This window comes from Aspergillus ibericus (genome assembly GCF_003184845.1).
Source record: "Aspergillus ibericus CBS 121593 unplaced genomic scaffold BO80scaffold_11, whole genome shotgun sequence".
NCBI classification, from domain to species: domain Eukaryota; kingdom Fungi; phylum Ascomycota; class Eurotiomycetes; order Eurotiales; family Aspergillaceae; genus Aspergillus; species Aspergillus ibericus.
In genome coordinates this window covers 225346-242367 of record NW_020292109.1, presented here as the reverse complement: position 1 = coordinate 242367, position 17022 = coordinate 225346, and the positions used below count along the sequence as shown (strand labels likewise).

Genomic DNA, 17022 nt, shown 5'->3' with positions numbered 1-17022 from the left:
GATACAGGTAATTGTGACAAGGTATATGGCAAAAATCAACATATGTCCAAGAGGCCAAGGAAGAAGATGGACAAGGAGCAAGAATCGTGATCGTCATCGTCATGTGCAGACCAACCAACTGTGTTCAAGTCTTCGCGATAACGCCATTCAGGTGGGCAACAAAGGTCGACGCATTGCGCGTCTGCATATAGACAGTGCCGGGGCCTGTGAATCTACAGGCCAGACCCTCACCGGCACTCCAGTTGGAGATGATACCTCCAGACGCAACGCGTTCAATCTTGTATTTGCAGTTCCATGCCACCAGGTGGCCATTGTTCACGAAGTAGGTTTCTTCCTCGGCGAGCTAAAGATGACTTGTTAGTTTGAGGTCATTGGCATGGATGTACATGTGGTACATGTAACTTTTAAGGGGGGTTTCACATACCTCCTTCTTGACAATCGCTCCGAAGCTTTGCATCCACACCAGCCCGGCGCCGCTGAAGTTGAACACAATGAAGCCCTCACCAGAAAAGACACCTTTCATAAGTCCCTGGGACTTGTACTCAATCTTGACACCCGTGGTGCAGGCGAGGAATGCATCTTTCCCAACAGTCCAGTCTCTTGTACCGTCTACACGGAGCACAGTAACATCTCCAAGTATAGATGGAGCGAGCAGAACCTCCCCGGGACCGGTATATGTTGATCGGGCCAGTTGGCCTCCTGCAAGGGCCTTAATCCATCCGAATGACAGTGAGCCCCTCAGGGACATTGAAGGGGACATTGAGATCATGACGCCTATGGCACGGGAAAGTGTTAGAGAAACTAAGACAGCGCCAAGCCGAGGTTGACGTACCAGGTCTTGCCTGTATTGGGCATCCCACTGCTAGCTGGATGGTCAAAAGAGTGTTTGTGTCCCGATGGCTCACTCTGTAACTGCCGCCATTGAAAGTTCCTATATCGTCCGCATAGGTTGACTGTGCTCCCACAAATGTTTTAGGAGCGAGTCTAGTTCCAAGCGACGCATCTGTCTGCGCCCGAACAAGACCGGGCCCTGGCGGTGGTTGTTTTTCTGGAGGATTAATAACAGCAGAGTTGGAAATAAACATCCCCGCATTCTGAGCAGCATAGATTGCCTTTTCGCTCATCGGCGGAGTTGACGCGCTGACCGACGAAGGGACCAGTGAAGCGTCATCCTCGCCATTTGAAGGTGTGGGCTGCTGTGGAGGCGGAGGAAAACTGAAGCTCGGAGGTGGAAAGCTTGGAGAGGCCTGAGGAGGCGGTTGAAAGGCTAGAAATTTATTAGCTGGATATTGTAAGATCTATGGTTATGCTGTAATACCGGCGCCGTTAGGTGGAGCTACACGATAGTTTTGTTAATTTTCGGCGGCGGTGACAGCAATAGGGAGCACTCACGAGGGAAAGAATGGCCTTGGCTAGGAGGAGGTGGATAGACGACTTGCTCAGACATTGTGCTGACAGTCGCTCACTGTTGTTATACCTGTAGTCCTTGTTATCGCCTGCTCTGGTCATGGGGCATCTGTGGTTGTGCATGTTGCAATGGAGTATTGTTAGGCTTGGAAGCAAATGCGCAGAGAACTTACACGCGAAAGCTGATCATGGAGGCACCTCGGTCTTGCGACTGAGCGTGCGGGGTTGATGTATTTAAGGGAAAGGTATGATGCCTTTTCTCAAATCCCGAAGAGCCGATGAGGAGAGGGCACGTTGGTGACTTGTTCAGTGCATGGAGTGAAGAGGAAAGAACAACCAAGACATTTGGAGGGGATTGATGGATCTAAGAGCAGGATCATCCTGTTTAAATTATCCGGCCGAGCAGGGCCTTGGAAAACGAGGAGATGGATGGGAATGAGTTGGGGTCTCCAACCAAGCAGAGCTACTGCATGGTGATCGCCGTCGGCGCTTAGAGGACGCCTCTGATAGCTCTGCGCCGTGACACCCAAGGAGAGGCACCGGCGCTAGAAAACATCATTGGCCGGTCCCTTAGCTCTTCGGGAGAAGTCAGTCCCCAATCCCAAAGCCCAGAGAAATCCATTCGTATCTAGTGGACAAGGTGGCGGAACGCGTCAGAGATGAGGAGGGGAAGGAGTCGGCCGATGAGGAGATTGGTTGTTGATCCTCACGATACCCGCCTTCCTTGATGCACGTGCTATCCCTACTAACGTCCTCTCTTCCGCAATTTGAGGATCGATAGGCATAAGAATAAGGAGAAATTGGATCACTTTATGCTAGTGAAGGGCTAACTCCCACCTTGTTCCCAGCACCAAACCTTCTAGATACAACTCCCCTATGACCGTCCTTGTACATCCGGTGCCTTGCGTGCAGTTTCCAGGACAGCCAAGATATCTAAGCGGTTACTGTGCCTGGCCTCATCGAAAACGGTCATGCCACTATTGTTCACTCGGTAAATGTTGGCCATGTTATCGAGCAACAGGCGAATGATTCCCTCAGACGCAAATGAGCGCACTGCCAGCATCAATGGCGTGTACCCGCAATTATCCTCAGCGTTGACTTTCGCTCCATGCTTTAGGAGAAGCTCCACCAATTCTTTTTGATTATCAATCGCGGCGTAGGCAAGAGGTGTCCTACCATCACCTGCAGCACTCTCGATGTCTCCACCCTTCTCAATCAGTAGCCGTGTTATAGCCAACTGATGGTGTCGAACTGCAAGATGAAGGACACTAAATCCTTGGCCATCTAGGTGATCAATCTTTGCCTTATATCCAAGAAGCAAAAGGGTCATCTGTTCATCCCCTTGGCTGGCGGATATGCCCAGTGGTGTTAGGCCATTGGATTTCATGCCCAGATTCGCATCCGCTCCATTGGCAAGCAGTATCCTTGTTGCCTCTAGCTCATGGCCCCCGACAGTTTCAAAAAGTGCAGTATATCCCTCGTACTCCTGGCTGTTAATATTTGCGCCGTGCCGCCTGAGTATTTGGATCGCTGAGTCGGAACCGCATCTTGCCGCAAACACGAAGGCTTTCTGGGTCATTGCCCCATAAAAGTGGCCAACCTCAGCCCACTTCACCAGAAGCCAGTGACAGAGAGCGTCTTGCCTGTTCTGCATGACCCACGTGAGGCAAGTTTGGTCCTCGTCACCTGGAGCTTGTCTTTCAAAAACGATATCCATCCCGTGTGTAAGCCAACCTAGTATGGTTTCTGTAGCCAACTCTTTCTCCCCCTGATCTTCATTGTTGATAGCAATTTGCAATTCCAAGTCTTCAAAGTTTCCAAGTGATTCCAATGATATCTTCATTGAATGTCGACCAACTTTGTTATTGGAAATGTGCCATGCAATCCAACCCAGCTGCCGAGAGAACTGGGCCCACCACATCTGCTGGCGTTGGGACTTCAGCCAGTTCATCGGTCGGAACCCTTTTATACCATTGACGTATATGGATCTGGGATCGTGCTGAAGCAGAGAAAGTAATATGTCGAGACCTTCTCTTCGGACAGTATCCTCGTTATGGATAATTGCGCGTTGGCAAAGATAACCAAGCTCGTAGACAGAGCGCTCGAACTCCTCTCCTGCGGAACGCTCACAAAGCCAGCGAGCAATGGAGAGAGCTTCAGTCCAGTCACCATTTGAAATATGCCTCTCAATCTGCACTCTCACACCGACCGAATCTGCAGCAAGCTCCGGTAGAAGCTGTCGGCATTTCAGGACTGGAACAATACATAAGAGGGCGTCTTGTCTTGAACCGAGTTTTCCAGATTCGAAACAGGTCACTAACTCATCGATGCGACTGCTATATGCAATGAATCCATTTTGTGAACCTGGACGCACATCCACGTCGCCGCCAATGGTTTGAAAGTCCCGAAGGGCGCTCTTCAGGAAATGAATGTATATATCCTGAGCGGCCATGGCAACCAGATCATTCTGTGTTTTCACAACGAGTATCTCCTTACTGTCAGGATTTCCATCCGAGTGAAGTCCAAACAAGCCACTACCAAATGATATGGTCTTGGAAGAAACCATCCTGGCTTCCGTCTGGCGAAAGATCCATTTGTGGAAATAAAGGTCTGTTTCTTCTGCGCTGGCCTCAGACTTCGTTAGACCAACAGCACGATCGAGTCCGCCCTGTAGCCATTTCGACTCAGACCTCAGAAGCGACCATGTCCATAACCCTAGTACTGCTTCAAGCTCAGTCTTGTCAACCTTCCATAGTAGGGTGTCCTCCGACTTGTCGAGCTTGATGGTGTAGGTTTCTAGTGTAGCATTAAATACGCATTTGTCAAGCGATTGGCAGGTGAGCACGAGGTCGAAGCCCTCAGTGTCTCCAGACATGGTCTTCCAGCTAGATAGTAAATCCATCGTTTTTTCAATGATGTCTGCCAAATTCCGAGCTACGTGCCTGATTGGGAGGCCATCCCAAGCCAAGCTTGACTCTTTGTCAGTATTGGACGTGAGACGTGCTAGTTGAGTCCTTGTCTGTATAAGCTTGGCCCCAAGGCCGAGCGCTTGGCTTGAAGACTGTGTTGAGGCAGCAGATGATGAAATTATCGACTGAGCCTGAGATCCATGTGGTTGGCTCGAAACCAGCCCGAAAGACCTGACTTCCTCGAGATGAAACGCAAAACAGTCGAGTTCTTGCTGATTGTGTGAGACGAGACTCCGTTCTTGAGCTGTCAGGCGATTCTCATCCGATCCAGACCGTTTAGTCCGGAGGCAAGCTCGGACAATGGACATTAAAAGAGTAGCGCCCATTTCTGCCAGGATCACAGAGGCGTGTAGCCCTCGGATACCAACGAATTGAATGATGAAACCGACCGTCGTAACTGCCACAGTAAATAACAGCAAGGGTCCCTCTCCGAAGGTTCCAGGGCTTCGGACCGACTTGATATACATAAGGTCCTCAGTCGCCTCAGACTTGGGTCCCTCGTTGACCCCAAGGAAAGCCCCAAAGACCTGGTCACCGACATCTTGTCCTCCGGGCTGCAACCAGTAAATCTTGCTAGGTGTTGCAGGACGAAAATAGCACTCAGTAGAAGAGCGCTCGATGATAAAGGCGCACAGAAACATGCCGATGCAAAGCAGGATGGACCCGCAGAAAAACAGCGGGAAAGCATAGCTAACGACCAGGCTCCCATCTTTTTTGAAATGTACCGGGTATATATAAACAGTTACTGCAGCGTATACAAGCACACCTGATGTGCATTGTTAGTCTAATTGATAAACCAGGCTGTATTGATCGTATGTAAAACTCACCTACTTGTAACCCAAGCCCCAACAGAGCAGCAGCATAGAACCAGCCCTGGCTGCTTCTCTCAATACCCTTGTTCAAGGACAGATTTGGTATATCAAGTTCGGGCAAATATTCCTTCTCATCAAGGATTAAACTTCCTTTCCCTGCTAGCCACGCGCCTTCTCGAAGGGCGTCACGCAGAGTCCCCACCCGATAGGATTTCTCCCCCGTTTGGGGATCTGTCTCTTCCCAGACGACTACCTCCAGCAGCCGGGGTCTTCCAAATACCCTGGAGATCCCTCCATTGTTAAACATTTCCGCGGTTGTTTCGGAAACACACGATAGGAGCTCATTTTCAGCGTCTCCAGGACCCTCTTGAGCCCGTCCTATAAATGCGCGGAGGGACGAGTTTCCGCAAACGCGAATGACGGAAACTACAGCCGTCAAGATACCCAATGGGGCCACGGAAAAAAGAAAGTTGTCAAGTATACTGGTCGACTCGGAGAGGAACTGTTTGCTCAGTCGGTCACCAAACAGGGAGATAAGAGGTGCCTAGAACAACAAAGTCGTCAATCATTGTTTAGCGCGGGGATAAGAGAGAGCACATACTAAGTCTGTGGCAAGATCATCTGCAAAATCATCCCAGCCAGTGGCCAATGCACCGGGGAGTATTGATAGTAAAGCAATAAGCGTCAATTGCCACAGCATAGCGAGGCACGTTGCAGGACAAACACGTTTGACACGAAGTTTCCAACTGGGCCTCCAGAGCATCCAAGCAAACAAGATCTTGCAGGATTGAATACATCTGCCTGATATAACAACATCCAGCCCTTCCAGGCAGCTGAAACTCAGCCTTGTAAGCCGCCGCTCACAGCCTCGCGTAAATGAGAATGAAACACCAGCTCATCTTGCATGCCGGCGGTTCGAGCATTGCCATTGATTTAATTGCCCGACAAATCGCCGATGAGGACTGAAGCGGAGAACTGGTTAGCCGCCCTTGTCCTGCATGGGAACTATGGATTGCGCGTTAGCGGCCACATCGTGGTGGCGTATCACGCTCGTTGGCGCTAGATAACAGGCGTTGATCGTCCCTCTAACCTCTCGATGGGCCGGCATTAACTTTCCCTGGGAAGCCTAGGATTCCAGGACAAGGAATTCGCGCAGAGCACAACGATAGTGAAAAACGTAAAGCGAGGGTTGAAGACAAGGAGAGAGGGAAGGGGCGGGCTTATTTGTTGGTTTTCGTCCCGGATACTACAGTAGTGATAAACCCGTGATGGACTACCACCTTTGCTTGGAAAACACACTCAGTTACTTCTATGACTAAGAATACCCTGCTCATTAACCCAAGCACTTTCGACGCGCTATCCCAACTGACCCGAACTGGACGGTTCTTCCGAATAAGAATGAGAAGGAATCAAACCACCAACGCCATTTCCATGATCAAATTAAAAAAAGAGCGAAAACCATCACAGAACGCCACTCTGACTTGTAGTCAAAGCCCTAGAACAAACTGAGTCTCGACTGGCGGAAGCATCTAGAAGATGCTGTTGACAAGATTCGAACCCATGGTAGCACCGGCACCGAAGATGGCTAGAGACAGTGGTCAGTAAACACGAAACGATCGAACGGTTATAAACAGAGGCGCCGGCGCATCGGTTCATCGTGCGCGAGGCTGTCCTTAGAAACGTACCGGCATTGCCCATCTTCTTGCCAAACTTCTTGCCCTGTTCCTCGAACTTGGACTTCTTGCCCTCTTCGCCGGGCGTCGAGCCACTCTGGCTGACTTCCAGAGGCATGTTTCCGTAGTTGGTCGGGGGAGGAGACGCAACGGCCTTTTCATTTAGCACGTTCACGTAGCTCCGAGGGAAGATACCCTCCAGGTTGGTCCGCTCGTTACGACCACGCCACCCTGTAGTTCATCATCAGCCAAGGTAAGCCACACGCGTGAAGGGTCACCATACAGTCGGCATTCATGTGTTCCAAAACTTGAACACGGTCATTTGGCTGCAGAGCCAAATCTCCCGGATCCGTCGGGGTATACGCATAAAGCGCCGAAGCGACAGAGAGCACCGGTGGAGCTTGGGGATAAGCGGGTGGCGGAACAGGCGGGGTTGAATATTGTTGCGGAGGAGGCTGCTGATAAGTGGCCTTCTCGTTCAAGGAAGTGTTCGCAAACTGGTTCGTAGGAGGAGAGTATGGGGCTGGGGGCTGCTGGGCAACCACCGGTGGCTGCTGCACTGGCGGCTGCTGCTGAGGCACGGGGGCTCTGCTGCGCTCATCCTCCCTCGGTAGTTGCGATAGAATTGATGAGAGTTGTTGGGGAGTAATGACTGATGAATCTGCGAGGAACTCAAGCTCCTATACACCGCGGACGTGTTAGCGAGATGTAGAAGGGAGATAAGAAGGAACAACGGCGTTTATCGAACGACAGCTATCGAGCGACGCAGACAGGGGATATCATCCTACCGATCGGACGTTACGGAGCGACCGGTTGGTCATGGCCGAGAAGAAGGCGCTTTGAGATGCCATGAGGGGCCAATGGAGGGGATGCAACAAAAAATCAGACAACGAAAGGTATCAAGCTCTTCAGATATGCAGATCAAAAATAGACACTGAAAGACAGGATGGGAGAAGTGACAGAGAGACGGATGGGGATGGAGCGAGCGGATGGAGGCAATCGATAATGAATGAATAATGTATCTGCATAGCACGCCCGCCAGTTGGTTCTCCGCTACTCAGGCTGGGTACCTGAGGTCCCCATCCCGGTGGTCGACTGCGCGGCTCTGATTGGGCCCGGGAAATTAGTCGGTCTTGTCATTTCAGGCATCACCATATCACCTGCGCCGCTTGAAACATCCATTGCCTGGGTATTTGGGTTAGAGATTTCCCCTTTTTAATGCCATGGTGAGTATTGATTGGACTTTGCACACAAGTCGCAGTGTATATCTACAGGTGCAGAATTAGCCCGCTTCGCCTATCTTCGCGGTGGAGTTAACCTAGACGGCATAATCCAGGCTCCTTCCCCATGTCCCCAGGACCCTTGAGGGTTGACCTTGCTTCTTGCGGAAAGGGGCGGTTACTTGGAATGGAATCGGATCTTTGTCTTGGTTCCAGCTGACCCAATACTCGTATTCGTATCTAGAATGTCACGGTACTACTGAGGTGAAATACCCGGCGAGCCACGATATCTCTGGCTAGTCAGATACTCTATTAGGAACTTGCATTCATCTGAGACAAATCAAACAGAAGGATTGTTTATACCTCGAAGCAATACTGGTTAGAACAGTGACTCTTTTCAGAACCCTTAACCAACTTTCATAAGCAAAGCAAATCACAGCTAGCCCGACATCAACAAATTTTATCCTAACTTCAATACAGCAAATCGCCAGTTCAATACCCTGGGAGCAAAAACAAACAAAGGCCAGAATCACTCAAGAACAGTGTCTGGCTCATCACCATCTCCTTCAACTAATGAGCTGTTGTAATAGTCCGCAATTTTAGAGGCCAGTTCTGGATCAAGAGCCTTGATGCGTGAGTCTGGTCGATAGAATCCTCGATGACGCATGCAACAGCCACATTCAGCGGTACAGTGGCCATAAAACCCGACCATCGCCTTCTCTCCTCCGTCAGGCATGAGGTACAGCCGCAAAGGTCTTTCACAGCATCTACAACTGCGACCGCAACAGCCACCAAGGGAGGCACACATGATCTTGTCCTCCTCCCACGCCAAGGTTTGCCCGTCATCGTTTCTGTGATGCTGAAGAAACTCAAACTCATCGGTGATAGGGCCCGATGGTTTATCGCAAGTCAGCGCCTTCCATGCCTTCTGGCATCGGTAGAAATGCTCTTCTAGAAGAGAGACTTGTCGTTTCGGATTGGAAGGCCCCGGGGTATGTTGGAACGGATTCTCTGGCTGCCGACTATCCCGATTTCTGATCCTTGCCAGACAGTTGATTCGCTGTAAGATCGCGAACTGCAAGTCTTCGTTTTCCTTGTAACGTTTGATCCATTCTCTTTGGATGCGGCACCTGTCTGGCTTATGCTTCTCATGAAGCTTTGCCCGGTCATTGAGACGACGCCTAATGTTATAGCGTTCGTCCTTGATCGCCCGAAACCAGACAGGCTTGAGAACATCTGCGATCAGATCGAAGGGCCGTTGAACTGATTCCTTTAGTATCATCGACGCATGTGACTCGTAAGTCGGGGAGAGTGAGTGGGTAGCCATCTTAGATGGCATCTTCTGTCTTGTCTTTGATTGTTCACGGCAAGTTCAATTTAATGAGGCAGAAGAGTTTTGTTGGGGAGGATTGTCTACGCAGACTGACGTAGTATACAGCGCGTCAGGATGAGGACATAGTGTACTCGGCCAGAGTCATTATTATAGAGAGACCTGAACCACATCGTGCAACGATGCTTAACAGTTTCACTGCTTGTCCAACTCAACTGAGACTATACCAGCCTCCATAGCTAAGTACATATGATCAGCAGGAGTCTATTGCTACCTAATAGTACTCCTCCCTCTGAAGTCTACAACATATGCAAGTCAGCCTGCAAGTCCAGATGCGGTAGTCGGCACGTGAAGTCGAAAACACATGCTAGAACCAACTCAAATTCCCGGACAGATAATATCGGCTAACACTACCACAGTAGCGGGGTCTCCATGGGGTAAAGATAACCCAGAGCCAGCACCCCTGCGACAAGTGAATGCCATCGCGACTCATTCTGAGTCATGAATAGGCTCCTTGAACGATTCACTAACGGGGAAAGATTGGCCGGGCCATGATGTCAGCAGCCCTAACCCAAAGGGGCGTAGGGCATACCGCCCCTCTGACTCCGCCATCCCAGGGCTCGAGAAGCTTCCGTGGCGTCGATATAAATTCGGCGGGCCTTGAACATCCCTCCTTACGACAACCCTCACGCGATCTACTCTACTGCCACCCTCACCTCCTTTCCACACCATTCAACCTACCACTCCAACAACCGCCCCCATCTCGTCACCTTCTTCCTCCATATCTTCAAAATGAGCGACTGGGACTCCGTTACGCGCATTGGAACCCGCCACACTGGTGGCCCTGCCACCCGTGAGACGGTCATCAAGGGCAAGAGCGCCTTGAACGCCGCCCAGCGCCAGGGTCTCGTCATCGGCACCGAGAAGAAGTACGCCACCGGCAACACTGTATGTTCTCATTTTCACCTCCCCCATTTCGCGAGGGGTACCCAAGACAACGACTGACTGATTCCCCACTACAGGCTGCCCGCTCCGGTGCCCCTGAAGGCCAGCACCTGACCAAGGTCGACCGCAGCGACGACATCGTCAAGCCCAAGACCGTCGGCATGCAAGTCGCCGATGCGATCAAAAAGCGCAGAAACGAGGACCCCTACAAGATGACTCAGAAGGAACTCGCCACCAAGTGCAACACCACCATCACCGTTATCCAGGACTTCGAGCGGGGTACTGCTACTCCCGACCAGAAGGTTCTCGGTGCCATGGAGCGTGTGCTGAACGTTAAGCTGAGAGGTACCGGCATCGGACAGGACAAGTTCCCCAAGAAGAAGTAAATTGATCGGGGTGAGCCCGCGGCTTTTTCTTAGGGGAGGGGGAAGATCAAAAAAAAACTGATGATTGAACCGATTTTCTTTTCTCTTTTTTGATGCCTCGGGGTTTCCTTTTTCCTTTTACTGGAACGTTTCGGGTGTTGTTACGTTATTTCATTTCTATTTTCAATGAGATCCCCATGATTCTTTTTTTTTTGCCCCCCTTCCCCCTCCCTCCCGTTTCTGGTTTCTGCTGGTCAGAAGAGCGCTGGCCTGGTGTTTTTTTTGATGGGAAATGACATATGTTATCGGGAAGAGATGACATAAAGATGCTATATATGAAAACCGTGCAATTTTGCGAGATTTGTGTTCTTAGAGAGATACTACTCAAGAGATATAGAACATTGTATCCATGCAAGTGAAAGTCTGGATCATAAACCTGATATATATTCATAAGAATAGAATGATAAATGGAAGAAGCAATTGTGGTTTCTTTTATTAGGACACAGAAAGCGACCAGAAAAGCAAATGGTACCAACTCCGACTTTATCATGGAAAAGGAAATGAAAAGAACTCATGCCCTGAATCGCCCCGAGGTCTTCTTCGTACCGCCGTGCCTTTGTCTTTCTACTTTTGTAGTAAAAAAGATATTCTTCGCCTCATGACACATACACACGATGCGTAACTGGTAAAGGAAAAATCAAACACTCCCGTCTTTCTCTCATCCTTCACTCACTTCACCTTCTCAGCTGCTCCCGCTCGACCTCATACATGAAATCGAAGTATGACTTGTCGAAGTGGTGCACACGCACGTAACCGTCCTCTCCGCCCGAGGCGTAGGAAGTACCGGCGGGGTGGACGTGAACGGTGTTCAGGGGACCGAAGTGACCCCTGACACGGCCGATCTCGTCCTCGAAGACCTTGTGGTAGAAACGAGCCTCGAATTTACCCTGGCGGGCAGAGGTCGTGGTGACATCCATGGCGGCCTGACCACCTCCCAGGATCACGTAGTCCTTCTTGGGCGTAATGGTGGCGCTGTTGAGGGGGGTGTCGGCAACGTAGGTCTTGAGGATGGCGAGGTTACGGGTGGACATGAGCTAGGGTGGGTCAGCATTTGGATGCGTTCGTCACTATGGAAAGGTGAAAGGAAAAAAGTACCTTGGCGGACTTGTCCTTGGAGGCGGTGATGAAGTAGGTGCGGTCTTGAGAGAACTGGATGTCGTTGATCTGGTGGTCGAACTCGTGGGCCTGGACGTTCTCCAGCTGCTCACCGGTCTGTGTCACATCAAGTCAGCATCGCGCCGCGCCCTCCCCCCCTCCTGAATGCATAGCTGAAAATAGGGACCTCCGTACCTTGCCATCGTACTGGCTGACACTGCCATCTTCGTGACCGGCAATGATGAACTGGCCGAGATAACCCCAGCCGGCAACCGTTGCCTTGCTCTCTGTGCAGGTGATGCGCAAGCTAGGCTCCTCAGCCTGCTCGCTCAAGTTCTCGCCGTAGTTGATATCCAAGACCACAATGGTACCCAAGAAACCCATACGCTTCTCCGTCACAGCCAAGAGTCTGCTTCCATCCGGGGTGAACTCGACCCGCTTAACGGCCGTAGGGAAGTCCCACACCTTGACGCACTCGCCGGTCTTCACGTTCCATAGTCGCACCGTGTTGTCTGCCGAACCGGTTGCCAGAAGAAGAGTGTTGGGGCTCACATCGACCGTCCAGATAGCACCCTGGTGTCCAGCGTAGGTACCGAGTCGCTCGCCGTTGGCCGACCACCAAGCGCACACAATTTTATCCTTAGCCACGGAGAAGATGAGATCGCCATCGCGGTTGAACTTGATCTGGTTCAGGGACCGTTCCTGTGTAAAGAGGTGAAGTCAGCGACCCAATCCTTGCTGTCTTTTCTGCCCGATTTTCCAGCTTCTTGGAGGCGACCAGTATCATCGGGTGGGTAGAGGCAAACGCACATGGCCCGAAAGCAAAATAGGCCGCATATTGGCCGACTAAGCTATGAATCTGGGGAAGGCGACGGGGGGGGGCGAGAAGAAGCTGGATCACAGGTATGTATCCTCTGTGACCGGAATCGACTAAGACCTGCGTGATGAGGCGGAAATTCCTTGCGGGGTGCTGGCGGGCTCTCGTTGTCGGCGTCGTCAGACTAGTTTGAATTTCATCGCACAGTCCCGGCTTTCTGCCAAGACTTTCCTGTTCGAGCCTGTTCTGTATGAAACGGATCATACCGGAGGATATGTTAATCCGTCTTCCGTGTTACTGGTCAGGTGAGAGCATAAGCCCTGGGCATCTCTTACCAATCGGGGCTGCGACGGACAATGACCTGACCGCCGACTGGCGCTAGACCCAATTGAGGACTCAGCCGCCCTGCGTCCCCGATGTCTTTGCAGACTGCGGCTCGGGGAAACTTTTTCCTCGTGAGCAAAAGAACAATGGAAAAGGAGGAAGCATTGAAAATCACCGATGGGGCAGGCGTATTCACCACCTACTAGACTAGAATTTAAACAGAACAAACTGATCAATTGCCAAAGTTACGGACACTAAAGGCCTTTCGGCAGTGTTTGGTCGCCGCTAATTCCATTATTCAGCGTGCTTATTTTCGTTTGCATTGATCGACTGTTTCCCTATCTCCATCTGACCCGGCCGAGGAAAGCTGGTTGGCACTGGGCCAACCGACCAAGCAGTTAGATGCCATTCCCCCCCGCCCGTTCGGCGTTTCTACCCCGCTGCGCTGTCAACGCAAAGCACTCTTATATTTGTTCTCCAAGTCACCGGTCTTACCCACCCCTGCCTTCCTTCTTTCTACGTCAATTTTCCTCGCGACGTGAGGTAACGTCTCGTCCTCGCTGTACGTCATCTTTTGTCCGACCTGGCGTGCTACTTCGCAAGAGGCTCGATTACGCACTCCGTCCACTTTCCGGCACCGGGACAACCATGGCGGCCACCAAGATCGACGGCACCCAGATTGCCAAGAACATCCGGGCAGGGTTGAAGGATGAAATTCTGAAGATTCAAGAGTCGAACCCCCGATTCAAGCCTAGTTTGGTGATCTACCAGGGTGCGTGGTCGTTGACATTTACCCCGCGACCGAGAACAATGCTGACATTGCGAATCTTACAGTGGGAAGCAGATCGGATTCGAGTGAGTCATGAACTCTCGTGTGTACTAGAGGGTTGTATATTGATGAATGCTTGTAGGCACCTATGTGCGCATGAAATTGAAGGCCGCCGAGGAGGTACGTTCGCAAATACAATGTCCCTTAATTAGTCGGCCAGATAATTGACTCCGAACAGGCAGGTATTATCTGCAAGATCATCAACTTCCCGGAGGATGTTACACAGCCCGAGGTCCTGCAGGAGATCACCAAGTCCAACAATGACCCCTCGGTCCATGGTATCCTCGTCCAGCTCCCTCTCCCGCAACACTTGTCCGAACACACAATCACTTCTGCTGTCGCCGACGAAAAGGACGTTGATGGATTCGGTGCAATCAACATTGGTGAGCTTGCTAAGCGGGGTGGTCGCCCTCACTTCGTCCCCTGCACTCCAAAGGCTGTGATGAAGCTTTTGGAGGAGAGTGGTGTCGACCCCTCCGGCAAGGAAGCGGTCGTTCTTGGTCGCAGTGACATTGTCGGAAGCCCGGTCAGCTATCTGCTGAAGAACGCCCACGCGACTGTGACCTTGTGCCATTCCAAGACCCCGGATATCGCGCGCATCGTCAAAACCGCAGACATTGTCGTTGCCGCCATCGGACAGACGGAGTTTGTCAAGGGAGACTGGTTGAAGCCTGGTGCGGTCGTGATTGATGTTGGCATCAACTATAAGCCTGATGCTACCAGAAAGTCTGGTTCGCGTCTGGTTGGTGATGTGGAATTCGAGTCCGCCGCTCAGGTGGCCTCTCAGATCACCCCTGTTCCCGGTGGTGTTGGTCCCATGACCGTGGCCATGCTGATGGAGAACGTGGTCTCCGCTGCCAAGGCATACTTCGAGAAGCAGAAAGATAGACGCATCACTCCCCTTCCCATCAAGCTGACTACCCCCGTCCCCTCCGATATCGCCATCTCCCGTGCGCAGTATCCCAAGCAGATCACAGCGCTCGCCTCGGAAATCGGCATTGAGCCCCACGAGCTCGAGCCCTACGGTCACACCAAGGCCAAGATCAGCCTCTCCCTGCTCGACCGCTTGTCCCACCGTCGCAATGGTAGATACATCCTGGTTTGTGGCATTACTCCTACCCCTCTCGGTGAGGGTAAGTCTACAACCACCCTGGGTCTTTCGCAGGCTCTTGGTGCACACTTGAACCGCATTGTGTTCTCCAACGTGCGCCAGCCCAGCCAGGGCCCTACTTTTGGCATCAAGGGTGGAGCTGCCGGCGGAGGCTACAGCCAGGTTATTCCTATGGATGAGTTCAACCTGCATTTGACTGGCGATATCCACGCTATCACCGCCGCTAACAACCTTCTCGCCGCCGCCATTGAGACTCGTATGTTCCACGAAGCTACCCAGAAGGATGCTGCGCTCTACAAGCGGCTGGTTCCCGCCAAGAAGGGCAAGCGCGAATTCCAGCCCATCATGTTCCGACGCCTGAAGAAGTTGGGTATCACCAAGACCAACCCAGACGAGCTCACCGAGGACGAGATCCGCCGCTTTGCCCGCCTCGACATTGACCCGGAGACCATCACTTGGCGCCGTGTTTTGGATGTCAACGACCGTCATCTTCGGGGTGTCACCGTGGGGCAGGCTCCCACGGAGCGAGGCCTGACCCGCGAAACCGGCTTTGATATCTCCGTTGCCAGTGAATGTATGGCTATCCTCGCATTGAGCAACAGTCTGGAGGATATGCGTGAACGCCTGGGACGCATGGTCGTTGCAACGTCGAAGAGTGGCGATCCCGTCACCTGTGACGACATCGGTGCGGGCGGAGCTCTCGCTGCGTTGATGAAGGATGCCATTAAGCCCAACTTGATGCAGAGTTTGGAGGGTACACCTGTCTTGGTCCATGCTGGTCCTTTCGCCAACATCAGTATTGGTGCTAGCTCCGTGATTGCCGACAAACTCGCTCTGAAGCTCGCGGGTACGGAGCCTGATGAGGATCACGATGCCAAGACTGGTTTCGTTGTGACGGAGGCTGGTTTCGACTTTACCATGGGCGGTGAGCGCTTCTTCAACATCAAGTGCCGGTCCTCTGGTCTGTCCCCGGACACCGTGGTCATCGTGGCCACCGTGCGCGCCTTGAAGGTCCACGGTGGCGGCCCCGAGATCAGCCCTGGCGCTCCTCTGCCGGAAGTCTACCGCACGGAGAACATCGATATCCTTCGCAAGGGCTGTATCAACATGAAGAAGCACATTGAGAATGCTCGGCAGTACGGCATCCCCGTGGTGGTGGCCATCAACCGCTTCGAGACCGATACGGAGGCCGAAATCGCCGTCATCCGCGAGGAGGCCATCGCGGCCGGCGCAGAGGACGCGGTTCCCGCCAACCACTGGGCTGAGGGCGGAGCCGGCGCTGTGGACCTGGCCAAGAGCGTTTTGACAGCTAGCTCCAAGCCCAAGGAGTTCAAGCTTCTGTATGACCTGGAGGGCAGCATTCAGGAACGCATTGAACGCATCGGCAAGGCCATGTATGGTGCGGAGAAGGTCGAGTTCAGCGAGCTCGCCCAGAAGAAGGTCGATACCTACACGGCCCAGGGCTTTAGCAAGCTGCCCATCTGCATTGCCAAAACCCAATATTCTCTCAGCCATGATCCGGCCCTCAAGGGCGCCCCCACTGGATTCACGGTCCCCATCCGGGACGTTCGGCTGGCCGTGGGCGGTGGATACCTGTAAGTTTCTCATCCCCTCACGGATTACATGTAGGCTAACCCGTTGTGACCCTTGCAGGTACGCACTGGCGGCGGACATTCAGACCATCCCCGGATTGCCGACTGCGCCTGGATACCTGAACGTGGATATTGACCCCGAGACCGGGGAGATTGACGGTCTGTTCTAGACGGTAGACTGGGCATTGCGTAGGTTTTAGTACTGGGATGAGGTTTCGTATCTAAAACTTTTGAGTTGGATTTTCATTTTTTGATTCCCTTGAGTCTTTGATTTGCGGTGTCAAGCATGGTTAATTTTTCGCTACGATGGGCACGGGAGCATGGGTGGGGGTTCCATTTCAACACTTCGTAGCATGGCTACACAGGGCCGGTGTTCTATCTTCAACAGGATGGCTGGGTCTCTTTTTTGTCGATAACATACATACTTAGAGCAGTCAATACACATAGATATCTGCTACTCGACCATCTCCGGT

At 52.1% G+C, this 17022-nt stretch overlaps 7 protein-coding genes across 7 annotated transcripts; 2 read left to right on the top strand and 5 right to left on the bottom strand.

The window, feature by feature from the left end:
- Positions 1 to 124: 124 nt before the first annotated feature.
- On the bottom strand, positions 125 to 1085 carry BO80DRAFT_350725 (AIM24 family protein; the record flags this gene model as incomplete). Its single annotated transcript, XM_025715555.1, has 3 exons — positions 125 to 343; positions 425 to 774; positions 833 to 1085. 3 exons carry the CDS (start codon positions 1083 to 1085, stop codon positions 125 to 127), a joined length of 822 nt encoding a protein of 273 aa, XP_025577230.1.
- Positions 1086 to 6394: 5309 nt separating this feature from the next.
- On the bottom strand, positions 6395 to 7863 carry BO80DRAFT_423352 (SH3 domain-containing protein). The gene is made up of 4 exons (XM_025719035.1): positions 7650 to 7863; positions 7145 to 7541; positions 6874 to 7092; positions 6395 to 6773 (listed from the first exon to the last, which is right to left on the bottom strand). The coding sequence occupies exons 1-4, from the start codon at positions 7710 to 7712 to the stop codon at positions 6718 to 6720; spliced, it is 735 nt and encodes a 244-aa protein (XP_025577229.1). The 5' UTR covers positions 7713 to 7863; the 3' UTR covers positions 6395 to 6717.
- Positions 7864 to 8610: 747 nt separating this feature from the next.
- On the bottom strand, positions 8611 to 9408 carry BO80DRAFT_443150 (uncharacterized protein; the record flags this gene model as incomplete). Its single annotated transcript, XM_025721328.1, has 1 exon — positions 8611 to 9408. One exon carries the CDS (start codon positions 9406 to 9408, stop codon positions 8611 to 8613), a length of 798 nt encoding a protein of 265 aa, XP_025577228.1.
- A 748-nt stretch (positions 9409 to 10156) lies between these two features.
- mbf1 (multiprotein-bridging factor 1) lies at positions 10157 to 10924 on the top strand. Its single transcript, XM_025719034.1, has 2 exons — positions 10157 to 10359; positions 10434 to 10924. The coding sequence occupies exons 1-2, from the start codon at positions 10204 to 10206 to the stop codon at positions 10740 to 10742; spliced, it is 465 nt and encodes a 154-aa protein (XP_025577227.1). The 5' UTR covers positions 10157 to 10203; the 3' UTR covers positions 10743 to 10924.
- Positions 10625 to 11363, bottom strand: BO80DRAFT_20147 (uncharacterized protein). The gene has a single exon (XM_025714213.1). It carries the CDS (start codon positions 11269 to 11271, stop codon positions 10888 to 10890), a length of 384 nt encoding a protein of 127 aa, XP_025577226.1. The 5' UTR covers positions 11272 to 11363; the 3' UTR covers positions 10625 to 10887.
- Positions 11143 to 13143, bottom strand: tif34 (translation initiation factor eIF3 subunit i). Its single transcript, XM_025719033.1, has 5 exons — positions 13029 to 13143; positions 12687 to 12939; positions 12072 to 12578; positions 11877 to 11993; positions 11143 to 11815 (listed from the first exon to the last, which is right to left on the bottom strand). The coding sequence occupies exons 2-5, from the start codon at positions 12711 to 12713 to the stop codon at positions 11456 to 11458; spliced, it is 1011 nt and encodes a 336-aa protein (XP_025577225.1). The 5' UTR covers positions 12714 to 12939; positions 13029 to 13143; the 3' UTR covers positions 11143 to 11455.
- Positions 13144 to 13202: 59 nt separating this feature from the next.
- Positions 13203 to 17011, top strand: BO80DRAFT_423348 (C-1-tetrahydrofolate synthase). The gene is made up of 5 exons (XM_025719032.1): positions 13203 to 13789; positions 13852 to 13872; positions 13929 to 13966; positions 14025 to 16552; positions 16611 to 17011. Exons 1-5 carry the CDS (start codon positions 13666 to 13668, stop codon positions 16717 to 16719), a joined length of 2820 nt encoding a protein of 939 aa, XP_025577224.1. The 5' UTR covers positions 13203 to 13665; the 3' UTR covers positions 16720 to 17011.
- Positions 17012 to 17022: the final 11 nt, after the last annotated feature.

Excerpts from the sequence above, each read along its gene's own strand:
- BO80DRAFT_423348 (XM_025719032.1), top strand. The coding sequence starts at position 13,666 with ATGGCGGCCACCAAGATCGACGGCACCCAGATTGCCAAGAACATCCGG. Across the intron at positions 13,790-13,851 it reads TAGTTTGGTGATCTACCAGG|TGGGAAGCAGATCGGATTCG; the intron begins GTGCGTGGTCGT and ends CGAATCTTACAG. Across the intron at positions 16,553-16,610 it reads GCCGTGGGCGGTGGATACCT|GTACGCACTGGCGGCGGACA; the intron begins GTAAGTTTCTCA and ends TGACCCTTGCAG.
- tif34 (XM_025719033.1), bottom strand. The coding sequence starts at position 12,713 with ATGCGGCCTATTTTGCTTTCGGGCCAT. Across the intron at positions 12,579-12,686 it reads CTATTTTGCTTTCGGGCCAT|GAACGGTCCCTGAACCAGAT; the intron begins GTGCGTTTGCCT and ends CTCTTTACACAG. Across the intron at positions 11,816-11,876 it reads CCAAGGACAAGTCCGCCAAG|CTCATGTCCACCCGTAACCT; the intron begins GTACTTTTTTCC and ends GACCCACCCTAG.
- BO80DRAFT_423352 (XM_025719035.1), bottom strand. The coding sequence starts at position 7,712 with ATGGCATCTCAAAGCGCCTTCTTCTCGGCCATGACCAACCGGTCGCTC. Across the intron at positions 7,093-7,144 it reads GGAACACATGAATGCCGACT|GGTGGCGTGGTCGTAACGAG; the intron begins GTATGGTGACCC and ends GATGAACTACAG. Across the intron at positions 6,774-6,873 it reads CAAGAAGATGGGCAATGCCG|CCATCTTCGGTGCCGGTGCT; the intron begins GTACGTTTCTAA and ends CACTGTCTCTAG.
- mbf1 (XM_025719034.1), top strand. The coding sequence starts at position 10,204 with ATGAGCGACTGGGACTCCGTTACGCGCATTGGAACCCGCCACACTGGT. Across the intron at positions 10,360-10,433 it reads AGTACGCCACCGGCAACACT|GCTGCCCGCTCCGGTGCCCC; the intron begins GTATGTTCTCAT and ends TCCCCACTACAG.
- BO80DRAFT_20147 (XM_025714213.1), bottom strand. The coding sequence starts at position 11,271 with ATGATAAAGTCGGAGTTGGTACCATTTGCTTTTCTGGTCGCTTTCTGT.